Source organism: Balaenoptera borealis (genome assembly GCF_965194805.1).
Source record: "Balaenoptera borealis genome assembly, chromosome: 9".
Lineage (NCBI taxonomy): Eukaryota > Metazoa > Chordata > Mammalia > Artiodactyla > Balaenopteridae > Balaenoptera > Balaenoptera borealis.
Window position 1 is genome coordinate 20,350,085 of NC_138873.1, and position 20,861 is coordinate 20,370,945.

The following is a 20,861-nucleotide window of genomic DNA, read 5'->3' on the forward strand; positions in this document are numbered from 1 at the left end:
CTAAGGAGATGTCCTTGAGTTCCAGCTACTCAGATTCCCCAGGACCATCCTGAGTCCTGTCTCTTTTTGAGACATGGTTGCTCAATTCCTCCTTGAAAGAAAATCAGTATCCTTAAAATTAATGCCTTTAAATTGTCCACAGTCAGACTTTCAGGAGAAAAGGGAATATTGGGAATTGGGTTTATGTGGGGGTAAAAAGCCACGAGATTGATTCAGGTCTAGGCTGGGGAGGTAGCAGCCCATGATGCATGGAGGTACAATGACTAATTAACCAGCTTCACAGAAGATGAACACTGTGAGGAGCCAAGGAGCTGGTTTCATAGACCAGTCTGAAGGACAAAGAAAGGCTCAAACTGCAGATACAAATGACTAAAGGGCCTTGGGCAACTTAGAGAGAATTACAGGTTCAAGTCTCAAAATTCATATCTCAAGGCATAGGGCTTTCTTTGATTGCCTATGGCTGAGATCACCCAAAACCAAATTTGGGAGATTGGGCCCAGCAGATGTTGAATTACAAATTTATTATTGTAATACTTATTCATCTTGTCAAGTCAATAGTACCGATTAAAATGAAAATATTTTAAAGGTAAATATTATACATTTAAGGGAGAAAAAATGACCATTTCATGTCAAACCACTGGATTTTAGGTCCAGAGTAGGGTTTTGATGGTTGAGTCCTTGTTAGCGTTCTCACTTGATGGAACCCCTGCATGTTCACAGGAAAAGAACCCCAGAATACTCAGTAGTTCAAACTGTGAAAGAGCAAAGAAATTCCAGATTGGCTTTATCAAAGTAAGATTTATTAACATATTCATTAAGAAAATATTAATGTACCAGTAACTGGAAAACAATTTCTCTTTAGTGATTTATACATTCTTACACTATTAATTTAATCTCCCATAGAAGGGAGAATTTGGTTCCTTGCCTTTTCCAGCACCTCGAGGCCACCACATTCCTCCATTTTCAAAGCCAGCAGCGTAGCACCTGTAAAATCTCTGTATCTCACCTCTGCTTCTATGGTTACCTCCCCTTCCCTAACTGACTCTCCTCCCTCTTTCAAAGACCCTTGCAACTACACTGGACCCACCTAGGTAATCCAGGATGATCTTCCCATCTCAAGATCCTTAATTTAATCACTTGTGCAAAGTCCCTTTTGCCATGTAAAGTGACACATTCATAGGTTTCAGGGATTAGGATGTCGACTTCTTTTGGGGCCCATTATTTTGTCGACTTCAAATGCCCTCACCATGTTCCTCCCCTGTGGGAACACTTATCCATCTCCCCTTTAGCCTGTAAGATTCCTGAAGACAGATGGACCTTTATCTACACAGTATTGGGCGCATGGCAGTGGTGTTCTGCTAAGTGTTTACCAGCAGGTTCTCTACAAGATAAGTAAATAAAAAGGCCCTGATTTGTAGCATTTTTAATTCTATGGTTTAAATACCTTCCTCACTGCCAATTTAAGCTAATGACTTCACAGAACGGTAGAGCTGCGAAAAGATACACAGTTGCACACCACCTGACACCCCAAGAGCACAGATAATAGTAAAGTGAAGTAAAATAATTAGGATGTGATGAGTTTTGAGTATTACTTTTGTTTTTATTTTAACCTAATCTATTGAACTGCAAGTGCATACAAACGAACTTGAATAACCGCTCTGTTTAACAAGAAGCTTACAAACTTCTTGAAAATTTAACAACCAGCTTTCACAGTTGCCTCCAGCACACTACTGCAAGGTAGGGTTACAATAAATATTTGCTGGATGGAAGAATGAGTTAAGATATCTGCTGATAGTATATTAAAATGTATTCAGCTGTTAGTCATCTGATTATTGTCTTTTCTCAGGCATTGGTGCTAAATTTAAAAATAAATAGTGCTTATTCTAATTTGAAAATAGGAGAAACTAACTTTGAGCATTGCCTTTACTCCGTTCACAAGATGCAAAAAACACATTTTAAAGAATTAAGTTTGGTTTTAATTATTTTGGTTTTAATGATTATTTTTTAATTTTGTTTAATTCTTTAGCTATTTGTCAAACGTGGTGGAAGTCGTGTGGATTCAGGATATTCAAGATACTTAACTGCTTTATAAGAAATACATACTAGGGCCTTCCCTGCTGGCGCAGTGGTTGAGAATCTGCCTGCCAATGCAGGGGACACGGGTTCGTGCCCCGGTCCGGGAAGATCCCACATGCCGCGGAGCAACGAGGCCCGTGAGCCACAATTACTGAGCCTGCGCATCTGGAGCCTGTGCTCCGCAACAAGAGAGGCCGCGATAGTGAGAGGCCTGCGCACCGCGATGAAGAGTGGCCCCCGCTTGCCGCAACTGGAGAAAGCCCTCGCACAGAAACGAAGACCCAACACAACCATAAATAAATAAATTAAATAAAATTAAAAAAAAGAAAAAAAAATCTACATTAAAAAAAGAAAAGAAATACATACTAGGAGGTTAAATATGAAACAAGCATTATGAATATGCTATTATCTTGCTTTGGGAATTGTTCCAAACTCACAGTACATTAATAATAAGGTAAATCACTACTGTATTATTATATAGTATTAACTTGCTAATCTTTGAAATTTAAAATTGAACAATCTCCTGAGAGCTTTTATTTATAAGCTTAATGATAGTAAAACAATTTTTAAAAAATATTGACCAGAAGACATTCCATGTTAGAGTGCCCTAAGGTATTTCAACTTGGCTCTCTCCATGATCTTTTTTAGTATAAAACACCTAAGAACCATGTTCTACAACTTTCCTGGCTACCTTACAGCTTCCCACCAGATCCAGACCACAATGAATCTGTGTGAGTCAAGTGAACTTGACACTATTGAAATCTTATAGACATCATTCGGAATTTAAGATGTTAATTCCAAGGTGGTGGAGGGTGGGAAAAGTTCTGGCACACAACAGTGGGATAATCAGAGATAAAATACCTGTCTAGAAAGGTTTTTAAAAAGTATTCTTAAGTTAAGGAGGCTTTTCCTAGTTGCTAATAAAATCAGATATTGGCAGAGGAGTTAACACTTTTCAATGAAGGGTGGGGAAGAGAAGTCCAAGCCTGTGTGGGTTATAATTATTAAATGGCAGAGATTATGGAGAAAATGTGAGCACACAGAAGGAAGAGAGTTTTACAGAATGGCACATATTCTGTAGAATTACATTTGTTAAATTAACAAGAAATATCAGACAAATGGAATGAATATCTATACCTGTATTTATAAATAAAACAATCTGATTTTCCTGAGGCAGATGAGTGGCCAAATGTAGGATTTTTTTCAGTAACTTAAATGAAACTAAATAAATAAACATATCCAATTTATACTATCATGCCTTGAAAGCATAAAATCTATGTAGACATTTTTATAACCACACTTAGCAATTTTGATTGGGATCAAAATTCAGGGCTGCAATCAATGAAGATTATATCCGACAGCCATAATACAAGAAGTAGCTTTCCCAGGCAGCACTAATTTCATGATTTACTTACACACTTCCTGTGGTAGAGCTGCTATCAGTGAGGAAAGACCCATTAGTCCTTTCCATCTGGGCCAGTCTGAAAAATGAAAGTAAGGAGGTTAGAGAATGTGGCCATATAGGGCATAGTCGATTGGTACATCCTCAGTGTTCCTTAAACTGTCCTAATTCTCACAAAATACAGAACGGCCCAAATCCCCTAGCAAGACTTTGAAATTAAAACAACATCTAATGTTGAGCTATATTTCTATCACCACTGCCTTAAGGCCTGGAGACCTTTATTTTATATCATGTTACTTAGTCTCCTAATAGACCTAGTCTCGGAATTGAGCTCCCGGACCCTTAAGTCAGTCTTCATTCTCACACAAATCTGATTATGTTCCTCTCGTGTTTAAAGACTCTCCATGACTCCCCTTTACCAAAGGACAGAATCCTACTCCTTAGCAAGTGGACCCCCCATTACTGGACTTCAGCTTCTGCCCCTTCATTCCTTCTCATCCTTTCCCCTTTCTCCACCTGCAATCCTTTAAATAAACCATGTTCTTTCCTAGCTCAATGCTTTTGAGTATGTTTTTCCAATGGTCCAAGCCTGACTTTCTCCCAAAATTTCTACTTGGCCTAGACTCAGTTCAAATGTTACTATTTTATGGTGCTTGAACTAACCTTTTAAGGCATAGGTAGTAACTAGCACTGCCAATGCTTAGTGTATATTTTTTTCCTGAAAGTTTGTACGTACCATCAAGACCAGCCTATGCTCTATATTGTTTGGGGACTCTAAAATAAACCCCTATAATAAAGCTTTAGCATACATTTAATTACATATTTTAATTCATATGTGCACCCTCTCCTGAGAACACTTTCAATTCCTACTTTCATTCACTGAAACTGGGTTACATTATCTAAACCCTGCTTGTACAGTGTTTGGATTCTCATGAGCTCAGTAATCACATTCCATGGAGATTTAGTCCATAGAATGTATAGCAGGTGTTTGGTAAAGTGCAAATTACAACATGGAGAGATGAAAGCCCAGATTTCAAATATGATGGAATCACGACTTCTGCAAAACTACCTCCCTTAAATCAAGGCATGTTAATGATATAAGATTAATACAGAAAGAGATACATTCTGGGTGGCAGTGCAGTGGAGGGCTCCTACCAAAGTTTCTTACCGTGTAGCGTACTGTTCTATTCTTGAATGGGTATCATCATGAAACAGCTGAGGAGACTGTGAAGGGCTATAAGAGAGAAAGCAAATAAACAGTTTTACACACAAATGTTGATAGATGTTACTTTAGGAATGTTAGCTTAGTTAAATAATGAATTTGACATGCAAACAAACCACTAGGATTGTTACCCAGGAGGCAGAACTATTATTTTAGAACAAGAGTTTAGTAATCACCCCATGCTAATAAAGCTGATCAGAACATCAGTCTTGTGCATATGAAGCTGTGAATACTCACTCATAGTGCTCTGGCCACATACTGATGAGTGTGATAGGACTGCAAAGAGGGCAGAGGGAGACAAAAGTCATAGAACAAACACTTTAGAGCAATTTAATACAAAAGCAGTGGGGCGGGGTTTCCCTGGTGGCGCAGTGGTTTGGAATCCGCCTGCCAATGCAGGGGACATGGGTTCGAGCCCTGGTCCTGGGGGATCCCACATGCCACGGAGCAACTAAGCCCTTGTGTCACAACTGCTGAGCCTGCGAGCCTCAACTACTGGGGCCCGCGCGCCTGGAGCCCGTGCTTCACAGCAGGAGAGGTCACTGCGGTGAGAGGCTTGTGCACCGCAATGAAGAGTGGCCCCCGCTCGCCACAACTAGAGAAGGCCCGCGTGCAGCAACGAAGACCCAACACAGTCAAAAATAAAATAAATAAAATAAATAAATTTATATAAAAAAAAAAAAGCAGTGGGGCGTAGGGGTGGGGGACATTCTCAATTGTCTTCCACTCCCATGTTTGGTTGCCCTGAGGTCCACCGTGACAAAATCAAAACTAACAGAAATGACTGTTTATTCTAGAAGAGATACTGTGTATTCAAGTGCCTGCAGGGGCCTTTTCACAGATATTACAGGATATTTGTTATAGATAGCAAACACATCTCTAAATAATCTGATTGAAAAAAGAAACAGAACGCTCTAAAATAGCTCAAAATTATGGAATAATTTAAACAATAATGTTCCATAACATACCGAAGGGAGATGCAATCATATTTTTGTTTTTCCTGGAGAAGAAACTTGATCAGAATGGTAAAGTTAAATACCAAAGACTACATTGTATATTGACGGCAGAGTTGGCGGTAAGAGGAGAATGTTCTGAATCTTTGCTCAATTTTAAACGTAAAAATCCAAATCCAGGTGTACACAAAGTATCTCAACCTCACAGATTCACTGAAAAAAGATACAACCTAGATGCCACGCTTTCCTCTACACCCGGCCAAAATTCTCAATTATCCATAAAACTGAAAGCAACTTTTCTAGATCATGATACACTCACTCTCTTCAAACAAAATTTTATCCAGAAGTTCTATCTAAGAAACTGACAAAAAGAACATTGCTTGAATCAGGGCTTGAGTGGAACTTGATTATTCAGTATCCCTCCCAGCCCTGGGGGTACACTCCAACCTCCCAGCAGTGCCTAGAAATCCCGAGGTCTCCATTATCATTTGAAAACAAATGATCCTAATTAAAAGCTAGTTTAGGGGGCTTCCCAGGTGGCGCAGTGGTTGAGAGTCTGCCTGCCAATGCAGGGGACACGGGTTCGAGCCCTGGTCTGGGAAAATCCCACGTGCCGCGAAGCAACTGGGCCCGTGAGCCACAACTACTGAGCCTGCGCGTCTGGAGCCTGTGCTCCGCAACAAGAGAAGCCGAGATAGTGAGAGGCCCGCGCACCGCGATGAAGAATGGCCCCCGCTTGCCGCAACTAGAGAAAGCCCTCGCACAGAAACGAAGACCCGACACAGTCAAAAAAAAAAAAAAACCTAGTTCAAACCCTAACCTTTTTTACTGGAGGGGAAGGAAGAGGAGGGAATACTGATGAATGTGGAAATTTAAAATTCTAAAGAAAATTAGTTTTCTAATTAAGTAAAGTCTCCTGCAAAAGCTAATGCTGATTGAAACAAAGAGGAAGGAAAGTTTAAATTATTCTAGATCTACTTGATTCTCCTATTTCTATTACAGATACATACTCAAGAACAAGTTAATGATCTCATTATCTCCTACTGGGAAGCAAAAGTTGATGTCTGAATAGCAAAGATTAAAAGAAGATGGAAGGTCATCTTATTGGGATGGAAAACTGAGACTCTTTGGAACTACTTTCAAAAACAGGTATTTATCCAGTCTGTGTTTGTCAGAACATCTATACTGTATATAGACTTAATTACCCATGTAATAAAATAGATACAACAACAATGAAACAAAACAGTATTATTCAATAGTCTTTTTACATCACTTTTCATTAACTCTGAAATATGGATGGTGTCAGGTAAATGATTTGCTATACACTTTCTAAAAAATAGGAACTGCTTGAGAGACCATTTCTAAAATTCAAGTGTGCCACCACATTCACTGTGAGCTTTAAATGTAAGAAACATGTATTTTTTTATCTTAATTGAACTCAGGAAAGCTTTGTGAAACTGCTTGACTGGTTCCTGTAAGGTTAATTCAGTTAGCACAATAAGTGATTCACTGAACTAAGATAAGAATGGCAGAGGTAAAAAGATGAATTGAAGTTTCTCAAGAGAAAGTTTTTATATATTGTGAAAATTTCTAAGAAAAGAAATAAAGATTAAAAAAAACCCCAGAAGTTTAGGCTTTACTGACTTCAAAGTACCTTGATGTGCAGAAAAAAAATGTTACATGATAAGCTTTTTCATTTAATTCTAGAAGAGGAAAACTGGGCAATATTCTCCCTGCATTGTTAGAATCTATGATTAAAGGGGGTTAAAAATAAGACCAATCTATGTGTTAGCCCAGACTTCATAATGCAGCCTATCCCTGCTTTCCAAAGTGGTGTTTGAACAGAGTTTGGTTAATCACACACTAATATGGAAGGAATCAGACTCTACTAAATATACTTAATGTTAACCCAGACTTTCTTTGAAGAACTTCGTGACTCCTTTGGTGCCTTAAATTCTCAGCAGACTGCTCCTCATGCTTCCAATCTTTTTGCTTTCTGAAGTCCATTTCTCCCCAAGCGGAGTAAGTGCAGTCCCAGTGTGCTCTAACATACAAATCTTCAATAGCTCCCCACGGCTCTCAGGTAACCTACAAACACCGTGGCATGGCTTACAAGGTCCTTCATTATCTGGTTCTTGCTTTTCTCTCCATTTTCATTTCTTGTCACGATTTCCAGCTTCCCATCCCAGTTTCTGAAACAATCTTGTCTTCAGGCTTTTGAAAATGTTTGCCGTGGCTTGAAACTCTCCTTCTCCTCCCCAGGCACCAAACACTGAGCGTTTGGCCCTATTACTCTTTCAGTTCTCAGGTTAGCTGTCACTTCCTGCCAGTGCAATGCTCCCACAACCATAATTCTACTAACTATGAGTTGGTTCTTGCTACAGTAAGAACTTAAAAAAACATGAAACTCATCTGCTCCACCTTAACCAATACCAGGGAGAGGTGTCTATTCTACTCCTTTTAATCTTCAGGGAAACCTTTTTGGCCAGTAAATCTCACTCAATTCTCAAATTACTTTGTCACTCTTTGAGCCTGTTTCTCAGGTTTATTTTCAACAGTAACTCTTTCATCAAGCTCTACTCATTTATTTTGATTTATTTTTTGCAAAAAAAATCTTGCATAGTTATAAAATTAATCGAATAAGCCTAATCATGGATTTGTTTACCTTCTTTTACTAATATCTAATTTTCTCATAAATCCGCTCCACGCATGCATGTATAATTACTGGATAGGGGATAAGACCTTACATTTTGCAGAGATGAAAGAGAAAGAAGCAAAAGAAAATTCTAATCAGCTTCATATATAACTTCAACACATTTACCACTTTGCTGGTTTTTCTCCAATGTTCTCTTCCCGCAAATAGGAGAATAAATGAAATCAAATTTTTTACTACCCACTCATGTAAATTGTTACACCAGAAGATTAAGTGGCCTTGTACTGGAAAGGGCTCAGTAGAAAAATGAACTATACCAACTCCAAGAACGCATCCTAGGAGTGAAGAAAGAAGAAAACCTGCCCAATGTATCCAGTAGCTCATAAATCTTTTTCAAAAACGATCTTGTGACATCTGACTTAATCTTACACTCCTTCTTTTCTTTCTCTTGTTTTCCTCTCACTGACAATGCTGGTAAATTCATGTTAGCTAAAATGAAGCATCTTCAGAGTTACAGCCAAAAATCGTAGCACAAAATTATTTGGCATACTTTTCTGTTCTTTTTTACTTTCACTGAGTCACCCAGAATAGAATGATTGATGTCAGTGATTATTTTGACAGTGAAAGGCAAATTATCAAAATTGCTTAAAAGGAGTTTAAAAGATCTATCTATCTGTATGACTCATATGAAGATGCATATATCTGGGACATAAATGGTCCCAAATGGTTTATCCAAAGAGTGAAAGGCACATCACTACTTCAAACCTATCAAATTATCCTATAAATAAAAGCACTGTGTGATAATTCTATGCTTCAGGCAGTTACTCCAAAGGTTATTTAGATCTGATACCAAGATAAGTAAAATTTTGTCTTTATTAGAAGGTGTTCAGCATAGTTAAGCTATATATTAGATACTAAAACAAATAATGTATTATCATACACTTTTGAAAAAAAAGAAAAAAAAAATCTACCCACAAAACAGAGGACCAAAGATATAACTTTCCTTATAGATTTTAAGTATTTGAGTAGTGTCCTTTAAATTGAAATCGTTTCAAAAACATTTCTTCTAAAATGTACTGTGGAAAAAATGACTGGGAGGCATATATCTTAAATTGTACAGAATTTGAAATCAATCAAGGTTATCAAAAAGTTTGAATTTCTTGGTATGCTTTAAATGAGTATGTGGTATTTTTATCTACATATACAGCTGCTTTATATTTCTTTCTGCCTGCTCACCCATAATGTTACCTATAGAGGGATAAAAATACCTACTATGCTTTGGCTGTGGTCTTTCTTCTACTTCTTAGCAGTTCAACAAATTAAAAAAAAAAGACTGCACGTAAATGTAGCAAAGTCCCTGGTCTATAGGGTTTTATCTGGAAAAAAAAAATGGACTAAATAGTCTATCCCTCTATTTTGACATCTTTGAGAAACGGACTGTCATAATATACTGGACGATTACTATTCTCTGATTCTCTCTCATGTACACAATAAAATGAATTATGAGTTTTGAAGGTTAAATGTCAACACATTTTTATACTTCTTATTACAATTTTCTCTACTGTATAATGTAGGAAACTCCAGACTTCACACTTCGGAGCTTCTCTTCTGTAGTTATTTGAGAGGGCATATTTCTGTAACTAGAACTTCACTATTCTTTACAACTAGGCACTCTGGTGATGATTAGCAATAAAAGTTAATTTCCCCCAAGATTCAAGCACAAGAAAATTGCCTTGGCCGGCATATTTATGCTGATATTTTAAAAAAGTGATTCAAAGATTTAAAATTTTATTTATTTTGATCTTGAGGTATAATTGTTTAGTAATTTAAAATTTGCTCTTGCATTTCTTCAGGCTCACTTTAAAATTTCTTTTTCTTTTCATTTCAGGCTATAAATTGCTCTTCTCTGCTTTATAATCCCAAAGTAGTTTTGTTACTTGAAGCTTTGTTTCATTTATGTTTGTAAACTCAAATTATATACTTTTAAGAAATTTTGTCTATTTCATGTACAATATAAAGCTGTCTCATTTCGCTGTCTTCATGTTCAAGAAAAAAAGAAATTAGAAATGTAATGTGAGATTTTGATGAGATTTAGTATAGGTATATATCTGAAGCAAGAGATTAAGTATTATTAATAAACTTATATTAAAAATATGGGAAAAAAAATATGGAGAGATATACCATGTTCTTGGATTGGAAGAATCAACATCGTGAAAATGACTCTACTACCCAAAGCAATCTACACATTCAATGCAATCCCTATCAAACTACCACTGGCATTTTTCACAGAACTAGAACAAAAAATTTCACAACCTGTATGGAGACACAAAAGACCCCGAATAGCCAAAGCAATCTTGAGAACGAAAAATGGAGCTGGAGGAATCAGGCTCCCTGATTTCAGACTATATTACAAAGCTACAGTAATCAAGACAGTTTGGTACTGGCACAAAAACAGAAATATAGATCAATGGAACAGGATAGAAAGCCCAGAGATAAACCCACGCACGTATGGTCACCTTATCTTTGATAAAGGAGGCAAGCATATACAGTGGAGAAAAGACAGCCTCTTCAATAAGTGGTGCTGGGAAAATTGGACAGGTACATGTAAAAGTATGAAATTAGAACACGCCTTGACACCATACACAAAAATAAACTCAAAATGGATTAAAGACCTAAGTGTAAGGCCAGACACTATCAAACTCTTAGAGGAAAACATAGACAGAACACTCTATGACATAAATCACAGCAAGATCCTTTTTGACCCAGCCCCTAGAGAAATGGAAATAAAAACACAAATAAATGGGACCTAATGAAACTTAAAAGCTTTTGCAAAGCAAAGGAAACCATAAATAAGACCAAAAGACAACCCTCAGAATGGGAGAAAATATTTGCAAATGAAGCAACTGACAAAGGAATAATCTCCAAGATTTACAAGCAGCTCATGCAGCTCAATAACAAAAAAACAAACAACCCAATCCAAAAATGGGCAGAAGACCTAAATAGACATTTCTCCAAAGAAGATATACAGATGGCCAACAGACACATGAAAGAATGCTCAACATCATTAATCATTAGAGAAATGCAAATCAAAACTACAATGAGGTATCATCTCACACCGGTCAGAATGGCCATCATCAAAAAATGTAGAAACAATAAATGCTGGAGAGGGTGTGAAGAAAAGGGAACACTCTTGCACTGTTGGTGGGAATGTAAATTGATACAGTCACTATGGAGAACAGTATGGAGGTTCCTTAAAAAACTAAAAATAGAACTACCATATGACCCAGCAATCCCACTACTGGGCATATACCCTGAGAAAACCATAATTCAAAAAGAGTCATGTACCAAAATGTTCATTGCAGCTCTATTTACAATAGCCAGGACATGGAAGCAACCTAAGTGTCCATCATCAGATGAATGGATAAAGAAGATGTGGCACATATATACAATGGAATATTACTCAGCCATAAAAAGAAATGAAATGGAGGTATTTGTAATGAGGTGGATGGAGTTAGAGTCTGTCATACAGAGTGAAGTAAGTCAGAAAGAGAAAAACAAATACAGTATGCTAACACATAAATATGGAATCTAAGGAAAAAAAAAAAAAGGTCATGAAGAACCTAGTGGCAAGACGGGAATAAAGACACAGACCTACTAGAGAATGGACTTGAGGATGTGGGGAGGGGGAGGGGTGAGATGTGACAGGGTGAGAGAGTGTCATGGACATATATACACTACCAAATGTAAAATAGATAGCTAGTGGGAAGCAGCCGCATAGCACAGGGAGATCAGCTCGGTGCTTTGTGACCACCTAGAGGGGTGGGATAGGGAGGGTGGGAGGGAGGGAGATGCAAGAGGGAAGAGATCTGGGAACATATGTATATGTATAACTGATTCACTTTGTTATAAAGCAGAAACTAACACCATTGTAAAGCAATTATACTCCAATAAAGATGTTTAAAAAAAAAAAAATGTAAAGGGGGACTTCCCTGATGGCTCAGTGGTTAAGAATCCACCTGCCAATGCAGGGCACACAGGTTCGAGCCCTGGTCCGGGAGGATCCCACATGCCACGGAGCAACTAAGTCCGTGCGCCACAACTACTGAAGACCTCGTGCCTAGAGCCTGTGCTCCGCAACAAGAGAAGCCACTGCAATGAGAAGCACGCTCACTGAAACCAAGAGTAGACCCCGCTCGCCACAACTAGAGGAAGCCCGCGCACAGCAACGAAGACCCAACATAGCCAAAAATAAATAAATAAAATAAATAAATTTAGAAAAAAAAATATGTAAAATGAGTGCAAAACACACTGCAAGAAATAGTAAAAACATCCCACAAAGAGAGAAAAATGGAAAATAAATAAAATAATGAAAGAGCATATAATACCACAATTTACTTTAAGTATTTTTAAGAATAAAAGAGATGACTAATGCAAAGGCTGACACATTATTACATATTTTAAAAGTTTAGGAACACAGGCAAAATTAAACCTGGAAGTTTTGCTGTGCCGTCAAAAGCAAACAGTCAAAATTCATGTTGTGAAGACTGGTTCCAAGTTTATTTTACCTCTTTTAAAATGAAACATTTTACCAAAACACAAATTCTTTTTTGGTATCAGATTTCTCTTTTGTCACTAACATAAAAGTAGCAGGTATAAGAGCATGTACAAATACAAGTTTTAATAGTAAAATTAAACTTACGTCTCTAAGTTGTCACCTTCAAGAACTGTCTGGACAGGCAGGTAGCCAAGCCGAGGATGTTTGGCAAAGTATTTCTTCGATCTGAACTTATTCTTCAGCACCTTTGTGAAGTCCCGTACATCTTCCCCAGATGTTGTCTATGAGGTTGAAAAAATTACACTTTTCTCATTAAAATGAAAGGAGACAACTATCTACAATCAAATTAGAGTGGATGTAAACTGATGCAATTACATGACCACAGTTTCAATAGCTTTATGTATTTTTGGAATAGTATACAAGGTCATAACACATGGCAATCAGGACTCATCATTAAATATATCCAGCCATTAGTTTACAATTTTAAATTTTCTGTTTAAATTTTAAATTTTCATAAGTTGATAATTTCCCCAATATGTTAAAAATCGGGCCTAAAAGTAAAATTAGTTTTGGCAATGTTATTGGTTGATTCCTTTCACTAAAAAAGCGGCAAAATGTTATTAAACATTTGGTGATGACGAAGTATTCTGGATATTATATGGTTTTAACTAAGGTGAATAAATCAGGGTGAGCTATATATACAGCCTGTACAAGTCAACATAAATTGTAATCTGGAAAAAGAGAAATACACAAGCGAGAAAGAGCAGGGCCACACTGGTTCTCTATATTGCAAGAAATACTGTCAGATTCTTTGTTCTTTTCCAACCATACAAACATATAATTATTCGACACGGACTAAATTACTAATGGCGATATAAAACGTGACTTTTTTAAGAAGCAGTTCAAGATGATTAGTTACTAATCATTTAGGGTGAGGTGGGCTGAAATCTACCCCAACCCCCAAGCCCTCATCCACTCAATGAACTGTTCTCTGAGCCCCAGTTTTCTACTCTGTATCATCAATTCTAGTTTTTTTTGGAAAATGTTAAACAGACATCAACTTTAGTCCTTCTGAAAGTGTATTTAAAATATTGATGTGTGCAGAACTGAACTGAAACCTTGGTCATCTGACTCCTAGTTGGCTATCCCTTCTACAACTAGACAGACCTCACGCCAACCTCTTTACAAAGCGAAACCAGAGGACTTTTCTATAATAACAAACTGAGTGCTAAATATATTGACTTACCTGCCACCTGCTCCCCTCCAGGCCTTGCACCCTCCCCAGTCTGTCTTTTCCCTCATGACAAGTGTGCCCAAGACTCATACAAACTTGTTTTGCAAACAGAAGTTTAACAAAATGTAATTATTTTTTAAAACGACTGAATTGAGTCAACCCTTATGTGGTTTTGTTACTTTCCATTTGCTCCCATTCCACCTAAATATGTCTTCTTCTAGTAAACAGTTAAGGAAACTTCTGATTCTCTAAGCTTGCAGAGCAGAGAGAAAACATAAATCGGCCCAAGCTATTTATACATCAATTTTCACCTTATTTAAAAGGATATGTATAGCAAGCAAAGCCCACATTATCAGTAGGCCTTGCTATCAGACCCACAATGTCAAATCTTTTCCTGAATAATAAAGAAAAAACTATATAATACCTGCAGTTATATAGATACAGACCTTCCCAAATATAAAGTGTAGAAAATGAGCTATTAATGGGAAAAAAAAAAAAAAATCCAAGGCACTCTGTAGAGGAAAAAGGGTTGCTGTAAGATGATGGTTTGGGGGTATTAAAATCTAACCAGGCAGAACAGGAGAGAGAAGCAGAACACAGTTGGGAGTAAAGAAGGCAATATTTAGAGACACAATGCCTGGTACAGAGAATAAAGCCAAAAGGATATATCACTACTATAAAGGACATTTGGACTTTTAGCAATGGGTATCACAACCACATATCATTAAGTTTATACATATGTTTATCCTGAATGTTTTGGTAAAGAGAAAAAAAAGGAAGAAGTTTTCCATGATAGAAATACAAAAAGAAGGCCCCATGCAATAATAAGCATTTATGACCCAATTTATTTCTATGTCTGCTCTTAACACACTGTTAATATACAAGGAGATAAAGAAGTAACGGCCTCCAGCTTTTGCTTGGTCCATTTCCATCTGGCAATAAGAAGGTTTTTATTGCTCGGGCCAGTGATTTTCAAGTCATATCCAGGTCTTTAACTCAGGCAGCCCTGAGTGGGGCGGGTGGGAGAAAAGGCCAGGTGGGCAAGGCACCGGGCCACTTCCCCAGTCTGCCTCAGCCAGGACAGCGTACAATACAGTGCCCTTTAGTATATTCATGCCGTTGTGCAACCATCACCACGATCTAATTCTAGAACACCATCATCACCTCAAAAAGAAAGAAAGCCTGTACCGATCAGCAATCATTCCCACCCCTCTCCCAACCCCCATCTCCTCCCCTCAGCCTCTGGCAACCACTAATCTACTTTCTGTTTCTGTGGATTTGTCTACTCTGGACATTTCTTATAAATGGAATCAAATAACATGTGGTCTTTTGTGACTGGCTTCTTTTACTTAGTATAATGTTCTTCTAGCTTATCTCTATTTTGGTTTCAATGTGAACTCTTGCTTGGGAAAAAAATGACACATCATTAAAAGTACAAGTCCAATTCCGCATCACACATTCTTTAGCTAAATACATTCAGGACATGGAAGAACAAAGCAAAACCAACCGACCAACAAAAAACCCTTCTCTCTCCCACAAAAAACAAACAAAAAACACCTACCTGCCTCCCAAAAACTTATAGCAGGGGTTTCAGATAATGCTCAAATTTGATATTTAGAAAAAATGAGTGCATTCTCATATACAGTGCTAATGAGGAAAAGAAACTACCACCAGCAGTTGTAATCTAAGGGCACTAAATTCACTAACGCCATAAACTTTATGCAATATTAAAAGGAAAAGTGAAAAGTAATTCATCCCACAGGAATGTGATTCTTTAGCTGGGATAGAGCCAAGGAAGTGAATTATGCCTATTTTCTCACCAAAAAAGGTTAAAATAGGGTATTCCCTGGCAGTCCAGTGGTGAGGACACTGCACTTCCAATGTTGGAGATGCAGGTTCGATCCCTGGTCAGGGAACTAAGATACTGCATGCCGCGTGGCGTGGCCAAAAAAAAAAAAAAAAAAGGCTTAAATATATTTGTACATATTTGGTCTAATTTCCTATCTAATAACAGTACCTAATATTTCTCTGTTTGAAGGTGCTAGAGCAACGGTTTGGTAAAAAGCTAAACAGAGGACTACCCACCTAGCATAATGAATATCATCAAACTCAACTCTGTCTCCATGCTAGTATGGAGACAGAGTTATTCTTGTTCTTTTTAAAGCAAACAACTATTGATATTATGATATGAAGATGAAATCGAAAGGATCATTCATTACTACAGAAATCATCCAGCATGTTAAGTTATCCACACATTTCTCGAAAGACTAGGTTTTCACTTATTGCTGTAAGAAAAGAAATAAAAAGAACAAAAGACTTTGTAGATCTCATTAGATGTACGAGGGTAATATATTAGCACACAAGTCTCACCTTATAAATAGCTTTCCTTCAATCTTTTTTTTTTACTGTCAAGGGCAGTGAGAGTATCATCACTATTTTGACCCAAAAGAAAACTGACACTAAGGCTTTCAGGGATTCAGATTGACAAGGTCAGTAAGGCAAGAGCTGCTCTTGCAAACCCGGGTCTTTTCACCACACCAGAGCTATATCACCTCTCCAAGAAAAACGGAACAGTCTTAAGTTTTGTAAGAAAAAGAAGCCATAGCCATTGACTAAACTATTATTACAGTCTGAATTTTGCCTTTATTTTAAATAAAGTACTACAAAGATATCCTGTGGCTGATTTTTACAAAATTTATATTGAAATGTCATTTTATAACTTTTAAATTGCATATATAAGAAATGCTCAGTGCAAGTACAATTAGAAAAAAAATACACATGGAAGAGAAAAAAGAGAAAAATTAAAATTGCCAGCTCTTCTGTCACCCAGAGATAACCACTCTTAAAATGGTTGTAACTGGACTGTTTTATTTTTTAATCCTTTTTATTGCAAAATAAAACACAGGTATATAAAACTATATACAACAGGCACCTGGTTTAATAAAATAAATTATGTGGTGAATACGATCCAGTCAGGAAATTGAACTTTGTTGGACATTTCAGAAGCCTCATTCCAGTCCTAACCCCTTCCCACCTCCCTAAAACCAGCATCCTCACTTTTATAATAATAACTTCCTCGTGTTTTCAAAATAGTTTCATCACTCCAATGTCTGTCCTTAGATACTAGAGTTTAGTCTAGCTCATTTTTAAAAATCAGATATATTTTAAGTCACTTTTAATCTAACAGATTTCTTCTTCATACTTGCCATTTCATTACAATTTATCTGTTGGAAACTCAGGCAATTCATCCTGTAAAGTTTTCAAGAGTAGGATTTTGCTGGTTGCATATTTTTGGTGCAGTTTAGCATGTTCCTTTGGATATCCTGCAAATTGGCAGCTGGATACAGAGAATGCATGAGACTCAATGAGACTCAGGTTTGCTCTTTCGGCAAGATTATTGGTGGTGTTTGGTAGGATTATAGCAAACACATGATGTGTGGTCATCTCTTTTACATAATCCTAGTAGCTTTCATGCTAAATGCCTATATCCATCCAATGAGGGCTTTAAAATGGTGATATTCTAATTCTACCGTTCATTTTTAGTTGAAAACAAATCTTAAGGACATCCCCTTCATCCATTTAATCACTCAATAGTACAGTTCATTCAGGAAAGGCAGGATTACGTGTTTGATTTTTCTCTTTTATTGACCAATTTTCCCTGTAATGAACTGGTTTCCTACCATCTTCCAAAGAAGACCGATTTTTAAATTATTTTAAGATATCATTATGAATTCATAGATTAACATATTTGATGAGTTTTGATCTATTGCAATTACTGTTGACCCTTGAACAACATGGGTTTGAATGACGCGGGTCCACTCATACACAGATTTTTTTCACTAAATATGTACTATAGCACTACACAAACCGTGGATGTGGAGGGCCCACTGTAAAGTTATACGTGGATTTTCCACTCTCCAGGGGGTTGGTGCTCCTAACCCCCGAGTTGTTCAAGGGTCAACTATATTATCATTATTGAAGCTCAAACTGTTCCATCTTTGACCAGTAGGAGCCTCTTCCTTGTTGTCCCATTTAGTTTAAGTTCTACTGGTAACAATATAGTTAATGCTCTCCATCAGTCCGTAGGATGTTATGTCTCTAGTTACTTTGGTTGCCTAAGCCTGGTCTCTAATAAATTCCCCAAGAAGTGCTCATAGGACCAATATTACCTGAGCTCTTCCATGTTGATGATGCATTTCCTGTGTCCTTTGCTAGTTACTAGAAAGTTGGTTTTTCTGGATATGAAATTCTTGGCTCATATATTTTTCCCTTGAGCTGCTTAAGTATGTTCCTCCATTTTCTTTTGGTATAAAGTATTGCAGTTGAAAAGTCTGATGGTTATTTAATTTTCTTTCCTTTTTAAGTCATTTTTTCCTTTTGTTTAAATGACCAAAGGATTTTTTTTTTATTTTAAAGTCCATTAATTTTACCAGAATATGCCATAGTGTTGATCATTCTGAGTTAGTGTTCTCAGGCATAATATACTCTTTCAGTATACAGATTCACTTTTTCTTGTTCTTCCGGGTTTTTTTTTTTTTTTTTGAGGGAGGAAAGATTTTCTTCAAAAAATTTTTTTTGGAAGTAGAATTGATTAGTTTTCCTTCTTTTTAAATTTTATTTTATTTTATTTTATTGTTTTATTTTTTATTTTTGGCCCCCCCATGAGGCATGCAGGATCTTAGTTCCCCAACCAGAGACCAAACCCACGCCCCCTGCGGGGGAAGCGCCGAGTCTTAGCCACTGGGACGCCAGGGAAGTCCCTTTAATTTTTATTTTTAGGGTTTGTTCTACCTTATCTTGGGTTTCTTCTTCAGGGACTCATATTATCCATACTTTCAGTCCTTTTTTTTTTTGCCTATCTTCAGTATTTGTCATTTTCTCTTGAATCCCTTATATTGCTCTCACTTCTTTTTTTTTTAAATTAATTAATTAATTAATTAATTTATATTTTTGGCTGTGCTGGGTCTTCGTTTCTGTGCGAGGGTTTTTTCCAGTTGCAGCAAGCGGGGGCCACTCTTCATCGCGGTGCACGGGCCTCTCACTATCACGGCCTCTCGTTGCGGAGCACAGGCTTCAGACGTGCAGGCTCAGTAGTTGTGGCTCACAGGCCCAGTTGCTCCGCGGCATGTGGGATCTTCCCAGACCAGGGCTCGAACCCGTGTCCCCTGCATCGGCAGGCAGATTCTCAACCACTGCGCCACCAGGGAAGCCCTTTCTTCACTTCTTTTTAAGTTTTAAGATTTGCCTCTTATTCACCTTCTACTTCTTTTATGGTGTTTATCTGTTCTGTTTATTAAGACTAAAATTAATTAGTCTTAATTTCTGAAATTATTTTTCTTTTATTTCTAACTCTTTCCTATGTTCTGTCACCCCAAAATATGCCAAAGGGGCATACTGATTAGTTTAAATTAAAGTTAATTGAGAAACAGCCAGGGCAAGAACAGTCTGACCCCTACTCTTTGTCCCCCTGAAAGCAGGAAATAATCTCCCATGTAAAAGGTACCCTTCCTACACCAGGACACAGAGAAACATCCTTATCGCTAGAAATAGGGAATTCAAGGCTGAGAAAGCTGCGTGAACCATCTGCTTAGATTCTTCAGTAATTGGTAGCAAAGCCTAAGTTTCTTTGTCTTGTCACTTCTTCACAAAGTTATTGGGTTTTTTTGCCTAAAAGGTACAAAACTGCCTGCTTCGGTCATTTCTTTGAGTCTCTCGTATGCACAAAATTAAACTTTGATTTTCTCTTGTTAGTCTGTTTCATGTCAATTTAATTATTAGACCAGTCAGAAGAACCTAGACGGGTAGAGGTAAATTTTTTCCTCCCCAACAATATGTTGCAAGTTTTGTGACTGGTGGTGGTTTGTTACCACCTAGATTTATTTGGGGGATATCCCATTACCTAGTTTTGTTGTAAATATTATCCAGAGGTTCGGTTTTGCTGTCTAGATCTCTGTCTCTTTTTATGTAACTACTTTACAAATGGGAAGAAAATGGCAAAGGCAGAAGAGATTGAAAACTCTGAAGCCACTGCTACCACCATCTCCCCCAAATCCTTCTGGACTCATTTTTAACAAGCACATAAGAACTCTCACATCCAAATGAGGCCTGTCCTTCAAATTGTCATTTTTGGAAATCAAATGAAGGTGACTCACTGTGAAAAACATTTAAAAACTGAACCTACACAGACAAGTGGGTATGTGAATACTTTAAAATATACTTTCCTCTGTTATGCTGCTATTAAGAAGCAGTGAGATAATAACGAAAACTTATTTGGATAATGCTAAGTAGTTAGTTCTTGACTTGCTCCCCACCAACTAGTACAAATCAATTATTTAAAAAGTGTTGCTGAATTATAAAATGTAGCCTGGGGTAAGTCTGTCCATGTAACTCTCTACCCAAATCCCAAAAACTCCTGTGTAAGCTGGTATGAGATGATTTTTCACTCTTGAGTTCTATTTTGCCAACCAAAGTTGGGGGTATTTTAAATTTTCCTCTGTTTTACTCCTTGATTGGGAACAAATATAGATTTCATATAGAGCAAAATTTAGAGTTAGAGAACTACAAATAAAAAAACAAAACCATATTCATTTTAAATCTCCTCAAAATTTCTTTGGTCAATTCATGACTTGGGATGGCACTATTACCTAATTCCTTAACAAATACTCTCAACATTAGACTTTTAACTTAACTACAAATATGCATAAGTTATAGACAGAGGAAAACAAGGAAGAACAAGGAGGAAAACCAATATTACACAAGAAACAAC

General features: G+C 37.2%; 1 protein-coding gene across 10 annotated transcripts in view; it reads right to left on the bottom strand.

Moving 5' to 3' along the window:
* Window positions 1-20,861, bottom strand: part of UTRN (utrophin) — a 499,657-nt gene that overhangs the window by 22,568 nt on the left and 456,228 nt on the right. For all 10 annotated transcript variants that reach the window (XM_082405402.1, XM_082405400.1, XM_082405405.1 and 7 more), the window contains 4 exons: window positions 13,006-13,142; window positions 4,938-4,976; window positions 4,647-4,712; window positions 3,492-3,557 (listed from right to left, as the gene is read on the bottom strand). In XM_082405402.1, the coding sequence (XP_082261528.1) occupies window positions 3,492-3,557; window positions 4,647-4,712; window positions 4,938-4,976; window positions 13,006-13,142 (308 nt within the window). The remainder of the gene's footprint in view (window positions 1-3,491; window positions 3,558-4,646; window positions 4,713-4,937; window positions 4,977-13,005; window positions 13,143-20,861) is intronic.